This window comes from Myotis davidii, unplaced genomic scaffold, assembly GCF_000327345.1.
Source record: "Myotis davidii unplaced genomic scaffold, ASM32734v1 scaffold327, whole genome shotgun sequence".
NCBI lineage: Eukaryota > Metazoa > Chordata > Mammalia > Chiroptera > Vespertilionidae > Myotis > Myotis davidii.
In genome coordinates, this window is record NW_006298628.1 from 5847608 (window position 1) to 5857597 (window position 9990).

The window sequence follows — 9990 nt, forward strand, 5'->3', positions numbered from 1 at the left end:
GACGAGGCGGCCGAGGACTGGCGATAGCTGTAGGAAGTCATAGCGAGAGAGGACTGGCGGCGACCCTGGTCGGAGGAGCTGTGGTCCGAGGGAGGAGTGACCAGGCTCTCACCTGGAGCTTTTTATGCTCGAGGGGAGGGGAGGGGAGGGGGGCGGGCGGGATATCTGAGGCCGAGGAATTTGCTGGCTCCTGAGTGCACACACGGGCACTCTCCCCATTGGCCAGCTCCTGGTGGCTCTGCCTCCCACTCTCTCCTCCCAGGGGCCGGAGGCTCAGCCCTGAGGGAGCTGCCCCACCCAGCCCACTGGGCCCCCAGACCAGGCTCTCCCTCTGGCGCCCCCTTGTTCCCATCTGCACCCCCCTCGCAACTTGCTTAGACACCCCTTTCCAGTGCACACTCTGAATGGAATCAGATCATCAGATCACCCCAGGAATTAGGGCCCTGGGAGAGTGTGTGCTGTTCCCTTCCTCCCCCAGGGATCACTCGCTCAGAGTCCCCCCTCAAGAATCCGGAACTGAGCCCCTTCCTTGTGATCATAATTAACCCCCAAAGTACATGTTCCACATTCCTCCACCTGCTCAGAATGACAGCCTCTGGGAGCCCACCTCTTGGGGACCACCCACACCATGACTCCCCCCTTGCAGCCCCCCCAGATGAGAGTGCTGGGAGGGGCACGCTTGCCTGCCTGCCTCCTGAGACAAAGCTGCCCCACCCTGCTGTGTCCATACCCAGCCAGGAAGTGACAATGGGCTCCTGGGAACAGCTGTTGGGAGCAGCTCTGCAGCTGGACGGTGAAGGGCACCTTCACGCCTGGGGCTGGCCCCTCACTCCGGGACTCACCCCACCCCCACCAGGACAACCTCCTACCCTCCAACCCCCATGAACGATCCGTGATGGGAATCCAAGCCCCAGGGAGGCAAGTAACTTGCCCATGAGATATTTAGCAACTGCCACCCAGAAGAAAAAAATAGGATGGAATCCCTCTCTCCCTGTGAGCATCTGCAGGCGGGGTCAGAGGCTGAATCCTTGCCCCTCACAATCTCATCCTAGTGGGTGGGTGGGTGAGAGGGCCCTGCAAGGATGCCCACAAAGTGAGGTTTTGCTAATAGAGGAAGGAGCCCCTCCTTTCCACTCACAGCCCTAACCCAGCTCTACATCCAGCTCAACCATTCCGTCTCCTTTCTCATCACTATGGAGGGCCAGGCCCGCTGCCAGACCCTGCCGGGCACTGCCAGCACCTCAGCCATTTACTGTCCCCAGGGGCCTCACCCTCCACAAAACTGTCCCCATGGTTCCTTCCTTCGGTCAGAGCAGTCCCCCAGGATCAGGACAGAAGCCCTATGACCTATTGACAGAATGTTAGGGAGTTGGGCCAGTCACGCTCTATCATTACGCCTCAGTTTCCCCCATGAAATACATATCAGCCCTCCGATCTGCACATTATCATCTGGGTCACCTGTGGCTAAATGAAGACTTGTCCCCAGACACTGAGACCATGTCCCCAATAAACTGTCTTCTGTCCACCAACGTACCCAGGAACAGGGACAGGTTACCCCACATGCACACACCTATCACCCCACCCTGCCCCCAGGAGCAGCCCCAGCCACTAGGAAGACCAGCCTCAGGCTGTTTAAACTGGTGAAGCAGGCCTGCAAGTGGGTAGGTCCCCAATGGGGAAAAGGCGAACAGAGTCATGAAAGCAGGGTGTGGCCGGACCTTCACAAAGGTTGTAGCCTGTAGCCACCGGGTCTGGTCTGACATGAGTCACTCTCTTTATTTGGCCTTGAGGAAGAGGCCTGCTCCTGGTGGGGGCAGAGGAGATGGGCCAGATAGTTGCTATGTACACTAAGCCCCAGCCAGAATGTGTTTTTCCGGCCTGTTAGGGGCGTCTGGAAAGGAACTTTGTATTAGGAAACAGACTAGAACCAGTGGTTCCCCCCTCCCCCCTCCCAAAAGATTAAGGGATTGTGAGTTCCCTAAACTTCAGAGGAGCTTAGAGTCCCAGCTCCCCACCCCAAGACCATAACCATCAGAACAGCTGGCTGTAGTATAGGACCTTTTACCAAGGCTTTTCAAATCCCATTGGGTCCTCACAGCAGCCCAGTGGAAAGGGTATCCTTATCCCCCTTTTTACAGATGAGGAAACAGAGGCTCCGAGGCGGGTAGTGACTTGCCAGGAGTCCACAGCCAGGAGTGTCAGATTCGGGCTTCCAGCCTCTGCAGAATGGGTGTGGCACCTGCAGGGAGGGTGGGGGGGGCGGGATTTGTGATATTTAATCCCCTAACCCAGTGGTCCGCAAACTGCAGCTGGCGAGCCTGTAAACAAAGGAGTTCCTGCTCCTGGCTCTCTTGGTTCCCCTGCATTTACCCCCCGTGGCCCACAGCCATGTGGATCCCACACACAATGGACAATGGGCTGCAACTAGCCGATGTTGAACTGGACCCGATGCAGCAAGGACTAGAAATGCTGGGCACAGCTTTGCTTCTAGCTCTCCTGAACCCTCAGCTGCACTTCTACGACTGGACTAAGGGACATGGGACTTTGGAAACCCAGGGATGTAATTCCACACAAATAAAAAAAAATCACTCATTCTCCAGACAACTCTTTCTTTTGCGATATCGTCAGAACGCCACACCCAGGACTCAGTGGGGAAAAGAATACCGAAGTTCCCCAGTAACAAAACTGCCATTTTCCAGAGAATTTCCTCAATCCATTGAGATTTTGCTTCCCAGCGATTGTTGTCAGTTTGGCTCAAATAAACTCATAAAAATAATCTTACAGGTTTGGCCCTAGCCGGTTTGGCTCAATGGATAGAGCGTTGGCCTGTGGACCAAAGGGTCCTGGGTTTGATTCCAGTCAAGGGCATGTACCTTGGTTGCAGGCTCCTCCCCAGCCCGGGCCCTGGTTGAAGCTTGTGCAGGAGGCAACCAATGTGTTTCTCTCACATGGATGTTTCTCTCTGTCTTTCCCTCTCCTTCCATTCTCCCTAAAAATCAATGGGAAAAGATCCTCCGGTGAGGGTTAACAAAAAACAAACAAACAAAAAATTCTTACAGGTTGAAAGGTTCTTGTGTTGACAGAGCAAATGGAGAGAGCACTCACTTCTGCCCAGGGGCACTGAGAGGTGTTTTATAGAGGGCAGGACACTTGACTGAGAGACCGAAAGATAAATAAGTATGTGGGGGGCAGAGGAGGGCCTGGATGAGTGAGTAGATTGCTGATATCAGTTTTGGGGAACATCCAGTGACTCAGTTTGGGGGCATGTGGGGAGGGGAAGGGCCAAGGAAGAGGTGGAGGCAGGGGGTCAGGGGGTTGGGTGCTGTACTTCAGCCAAGGAGTTGTTGGACTTGATGTTGAAGAAATGGAAAGTCATGTCAATCCTTTGTATTTCAGAAATTGCCAGAGTTCCAAGTGGAGAGTGGGTTGGTGGGAGGGAGTGAGGGAGGGAGGGAGGCATGGCCAGAGGGAGGGAGGCTGGTTAAGGGTCTGCTGAGATAGGCCATGTTAGAGGGAGAGGGCCTGAACTCCTCCCAGTAATGCAGATAGAGAGTCGAGGACAGAGACCAGAGATGCTGGCCACACTATGGGCAGCTCCAGGCCTTGCTCAGGCCAGGTGGGTGATATCAGGACGACCCAGGGCTAGCATCCCAGGTCTGTCGCCACTCGTCTCTGTCACTTCCCACAAGTGGAAACCCAGGAAAGGTGAGGCAGGGCGGCTGGGTCAGGATGGCCCATGGCGTTCCCCAGAGGAGGAAAAACTAGCCTGACTGGAACCTGGGCCAATGGTGGGTGAGGGGAGAAAGCTCTGAGTCCTAGGAACCAGCCCCTTGTCCAGGCCCGTGGGGAAGGGAGAGGGTCAGCTACCCCCAAGTGTCATATTCCACACACAGCGGAAAGACCAGGACTGCCCACCCCTCCAGGGACTGAGTGTTTACTGGATCAGGCTTGGGGGGGGGGGGGGGGGGGCGGGGGGTGGGTGAGGGAGGGGGCGCGTCTTGCTCCAGGTGCTCCCAGCGGTCTCTGTAGCAGCAGCGAGGCCAGCCGCCCGGCAGCAGGGCTACTTGGTGAGGGAGAGAGAGCTCTTTCTGCCTCTGCCCAGACCCTGGGCTATTTGGGCCGCATTTGGAGCCCTGTGCCAAGCCTCAGCTCATGCCAACTGGGCATGGGGAGGGCCAGACTCAGGACAGAGAGGAAGAAAAATGTCCTGGTGCCTGCCCTGATTTCCGGGTTCTCTGCTCCCTTTCACCAGGTAACTTCCCTCCCACCAGGATCCTCCAGGGAAACAGCCCCCTTCAGGAACAAAGACTCTAGTACATGGCACTTTTTCTGTTTTAAAACTCATCTTTCTGATCCATGAATCCCGGTGAGCTCTACAGAGCACTTCCTGGCCTCACTCTAGCGAGGTTCCTATCCGGGACCTGACATTGTCTTTTTTAGGATCAGGTGTGGCTCTCGGGCCCCAGCTCTCTCAGCAGTTTCACTGGCACATGGCCAGAAGGTGACATCCCTGCCCTCCAGGAGGGACCAGGCTCATCCTCAGGCCCGGAGCAACCTCCTTCCTCACCCGTCTCCTCCCGCTATGGATGCCAGTAACTCCAGTTCCTCTTTGGGCACCACCTCCTCCGGGAGGTCCACTCAGGCTGGGTCCATTTCACCCCAATATATACACAGGCCCCTGGGTCGCCCCATCACATGCCACAGCTCTGTCTACCCAGCTAGACGTGGAGCTTCAGCGCTGCATGTAGCCCCAGGGCCGATCCCAAGCTAGTAAATGTTTACGGATTATTCGCTGGAAAAGAGGAAGAAACGGAGAAGCCCTTTTTATCATTCAACCAATAATGATGAATTGCTCTCTATGCACCAGGCACCTCCTATTATCAAACAGAAAGAGTTCGTCCACCCAGCACTAACAGAACCAAACACTAAACACTGAGAATTGCAGCTGAGAAATATTATTATGAATGGCACCACCCAGGAGAACAGGAAATTAATGCTCAAAACCCCAAACTCACCCAGCTGGTGTGGCTCAGTGGTTGAGTGTCGACCCATGAACCAGGAGGTTGCGGTTAGATTCCCAGTCAGGGCACATGCCCAGGTTGCGGGTTCCATGCCCAGTAAGGGGCGTGCAGGAGGCAGCTGATCAATGATTCTCTCATCATTGATGTTTCTCTCTCTCTCTCCCTTCTTCTCTCTGAAATAAATAAAAATATATTTTAAAATAAATAAATAAAAATCTTTTGTTTTCCAGATATAAGGGAGATTGTTTTTCTTAGAGCGATTAGGTAAATGATCCCGTTGTAAGCAGCATTGAGACAGTTTTATTTTCTCCCTCCTGAATGTGGAAATGAATATTATTGTTTTCATGACACTATGTTTGTTTGCATAAATTCAATAAGAACCTGTTCTTTTATAACAGGACACAACTGATAACTGGTTTCATTAACCAAGACTTTGACTGGAATGTCATGCTTGACAGAGATGCATAGACTCAGACGTCACCAGAAACTTTAAAGAATTAAGATTAACTTTGGAAACCAATAAAAGCCTCTTGGAAAAACAGCCCGCTACCTAGCTCGCATGGTTCACAGCAGTCTTTCCAGGTGAGTAGCAGAGGTTGCTTTCCTGGGAGATGGCAAAGAAAGGGCCTCAAAACATTTGGGGGACGTGGAACCTGGGAATCTACCCAAATCTATAGGTATCGCAGGCCAAGATCGGTGGCCACTATATGCTTGGCTTCTTAGCCTTGAGAGGCCAAAGTTCAATCGGGAGGTTCTGTATGAAATTCCAGAAAAGCAGATTTAAAAAGAGCCTATATGATCAATTATGGGGTGTTTTTTTCCTTGTTGTGCTTATGCAAATAATCAGGCCAAATTGATTGAAACTAGACTTAGGCAATAAATTAGTCTTACTTTGTCTATCTTCGATAACATTGAGGATGATTTTAGGGAGAGAAATTGTGTTTCAATATAATTCACAGTTGTGGATGTTAGATTCTAGTTCAGTCGACTGTCATTAAAGTTTTATTTTTTCACCTATAAACTGGATCCTGAATCTTTCTAGTTTTCTTAAATATGTAGCCACCACCCTCTGAACGAATGTGTTTTTTTCCTCCCAGTCTTTGACTCGGAATTAGTGAGAGCTAAAACTGTTTGGGGTTTTTCTGAGAAGACATGACGTCAACTTCAGAGACATCACCACAACAGCTCATGCTTCAACCATCTCAGTGACTAACTCCGCGAAGCCGCACAGACAATCTACCTGCAAACCCGTGAGATCGTCAGCGACATTCCAACTGCGGAGCAGGACAAGCTATCCAACTGTCGCTGCTGCCTTCATTGCAGGAAAAGAAGCTCTGAGCCAGGTGTTTAGAAAGCTTCTCCACTGAGTCTGACAGGCTCAGAAACTGGTTTTCAGGTGATTGATCTGTGTGTGTTTCTTTCTTTTGTTTGAATAGACACACCCCCTATTCAATACCTCCTTGCTTGCTGACACGACACAGACCACAGACCTCACTTCGGAGACCAGCTGCATCACCGCCTCCTGAATTCACACTCAGCAATTGAACTGCACTGACTTATTCTAAGGACTGAATTATTGGATCGATGAAATATGGAGCCACCTACCAATTTAGCTCTTGAAAGGGGAAACTCAGTTAAAGTTTCAAAGGCGGAACTGAAGGGACCGAAAGTGTTGCCACCCTGAAGCAGCATTTTGGGGATACAGTGGGGCCTTGACTTACGAATGTCCCGACTAACGAGTTTTTCGAGATATGAGCCGTCTCTCCTCCGACTTTTTGCTTTGAGTTGCGAGCTAAAATTCGGGTTACGAGCCAGCTTCAGATACCTCACCGCTAGTTGGCACAGCGAACGTCACAGTGAACGCCACAACATCAGCCCAGCCAGCATCACGTGTCTCACTCATTCACTTTTGATTTGACATACGATTAATTTGAGTTACGAGCTCCGTCACAGAACGAATTAAACTCATAAGTCAAGGCCCCACTGTATTGATGTTCAGCTGTTTATTAAGAAACAAAAGACTGACCCTCCGGTTTTCCTACCTGAGATACAGACATAGGTGGGAGGAAAAGTATTAATTTTTTTTTAACCCCCACAGTAGCCCGAGAGTCATTCTACCTTAGGGCTCAGGAGCTGAAATGCAACTTAGGTCAAGACGTTTTCTTTAGCCTGCCAGAAGTCCCGACCTTGCGACCATTCATCAGATCCCAGCTCCTGTCTTCTGCTGCCTCCAAGATTGCTGATGACGAGAGAGAGAGAGAGAGAGAGAGAGAGAGAGAGAGAGAGAAAGCGCTTTCTAGAAGTATGATTTTAAAGCTAAATTGAATCAAAGTCAGAAGGACCCTTGGTTTCATGTCTAGACTTTGAGCTTCTAGAACAAAGTGGTCAAAACGTCCTGCTGCCCTAACCGGTTTGGCTCAGTGGATAGAGCATCGGCCTGCGGACTCAAGGGTCCCAGGTTTGATTCTGGTCAAGGGCATGTACCTTGGTTACGGGGACATCCCCAGTAGGGAGTGTGCAGGAGGCAGCTGATCTATGTTTCTCTCTCATCGATTTCTAACTCTCTATCCCTCTCCCTTCCTGTCTGTAAAAAATCAATAAAATATATTTAAATAAAAAATAAAAAATAAACTTCCTGCTTTCCAGAGCCTTCATCCCGGGTCGGGGAGACATGATGGAGTTCTGGTAGCGTAAGTAGCTAGACATTAAGAACGAAAGGGAGCCCAATATTCTAGGAAGATGAACGTACAGTAAGCCTGCTTCATTAGGAAGCTGCAGCCTCACACACTCCCCAGGGACCGCTGCCTCCTCCGCCTGTTCCGGGATTACCGAGGGAAAGAAAAACGCAGGAGAAAGTCCCTGCTAGGTGCATGCCCTGTAGAGGCTTAGAAGCCCAGGTGGCAGTCCCTTCACTTTGGGGCATGTGCAGCCTGAATTAGGAGAGTGACAAGGGGCAGAGCCTAGCCTGGGGAAAGGATGGATTGGATAAAGAACACAGAACCTGGAGGATCTAGGAAATTGTCTGATTAAGGAGAAGACCCATCAGAAGCCCAGGAAAGCCCGACCGGTGTGGTTCGGTGGTTGTAGGTCAGCCTATGAACCAGGAGGTCACGGTTTGACCAAATTCGAATTGGTCTGGGCACATACCTGAGTTTCAGGCTCCATCCCCAGTGTGGGGCGTGCAGGAGGCAGCCAATCAATGATTCTCTCTCACCATTGAAGTTTTTCTTTCTCTCCCTTCCTCTCTGAAATCCCAGGAAAAGTTGGGAGATTAGGAAATTGATTGGTTAGTTTGCAAGGGCGCCTGGTCTTCCCTGAGCCCGAGATAACATTATCTAAGCTTAACGAAGTGCTCTCTCACCAGCTGGGTTAACACTTGCACTTTCTCTCTCCCGGTAACAGCCTTGTGCATTGTGCGCCAGGCAGCCGCTGGGGCCCAGGGAGAGCCTAAGTACAGCAACACAGCGCCAACCGGAGCGCAGCTGGGCACGGACTGTGCTAGCCGGATGGGGACAGCCATGGACGAAGGCTTAGTCACTAAGCCAACACCACAAATCGCTGGCATTGGCCCTACTCTGGGCCTGCTGAAGACAAAGCCGGGCTTCTCCATAGCAGGACAGACAGATGAGACATCGGAAACCTAGGGGCAGCCTCCTCTTTCTACCCCAATAAATCTTACACAACACTTCAACCTCCCATGCGAGATCACTGGAAATGCGTTTCCACCGGCAACAATTCTAGGAATGAGGGGTGCGCAGGGAGGAGCAAAGTAGGGAAGGGGTGAAGGGCGATCAGCAGGGAGAGGCCAAGGACAGGGGCCCCTGAGGAGGAGGCGCATGGACAGAGACCTGAATGAGTCGAGGAACTTTCAGATTCTGGGGGACCAGCGGAGGCGACCCCCTGAAGAACACCCAGAAGGCCTTGGCTGAGAGGGGTCCCCGTTCGGTCAGTATGAGGGTCTGCCGTCTGCTTAGGGGGCTGGGCTGTGTGCCCAGGAGCACAGGAGCCTCTGGAGCATAGCCTGGGCCCAAGGGCGGCAGCAGGAAATCTGACAGGAGCTTATAGAAGGTTCAGGCAAGAGATGTGAGAGGAACCCGTGAAAGGGGCTGATGCAGGGTTCATGCTGAAGGCAGAGCCCACCGGGTAAGCTGATGGGATCACGCAGAGTGGGAGGGAGGGAGAGGAATTGGAGCTGACTCCTAGCTTGAGGCCTGAGCCGGCGTTTGCTCTGTGGTCAGGGGACTGTTCTGGGACACCTTTGTCTTATCTGATTCGCCTCCAGGAGGACAGTGGTCACCCCCGTTTCTGGAAAAGCTTCTTCTTCCCCAGAAAGGCAGCCAGAGGAGTGGGCTGGGGAGGGGACATTCTTGGGAGCAGCTGAAATTCACCGAAAGGCAGCTGCCACTCTGGTGACAGACAAGGAGCCCTGGCTGCCTCTGGCCCCTCCTGGCCCCAGCCGGCTGCAAGCTAAACATTCATTAGGCAGAAACTGCAAAGTCTCATAACCGGGTGGGCTGCCAGAAGCGGGGAACACCAGGGACGCCCAGGTCTGGGGTCTGATGGGGGAGATGCCTTTTGCTCTGAGAAGGAGCCAGGGAGGCCCCACCCTCTGCCAGGGGCGGGGCATGCAAGGGGCCTTTTGATCAATGGACAGTGGATTGGGAGACACCACTGTCCCCCCACATCCCCCCCCAACACACACACACAGCAGGCACGGTGGGAGGACAAACCCTCACTGGGCACCTCACTGCCTTCCAGGCCAGACCTGTGGAATGCCAGCCCCCCCCCGCCCGCTCCCTGAGACCAGCCCCCTCCAGCGGAATGTGCTGGGGTTGGGGTACTTCCTTCCAGGGCCTTGTCTGGGATTAGGGCTGGGCCTGTGGAACCAGAACATCCACCAAAGACATCAGGAAACACGCCGCTAGGGCCTCGCACACAGAAACCAAACAAACACCTCAGCCAGGGAGCT

The 9990-nt window shown here is 52.6% G+C and overlaps 1 protein-coding gene across 1 annotated transcript in view; it reads right to left on the reverse strand.

Moving 5' to 3' along the window:
• The window catches only part of KRT19 (keratin 19, type I), an 8648-nt gene extending 7476 nt beyond the window's left edge, over positions 1-1172 (reverse strand). Inside the window, exon 1 of the mRNA XM_015570805.1 lies at positions 1148-1172. Coding sequence (XP_015426291.1) covers positions 1148-1172 — 25 coding nt within the window. The remainder of the gene's footprint in view (positions 1-1147) is intronic.
• Positions 1173-9990: the final 8818 nt, after the last annotated feature.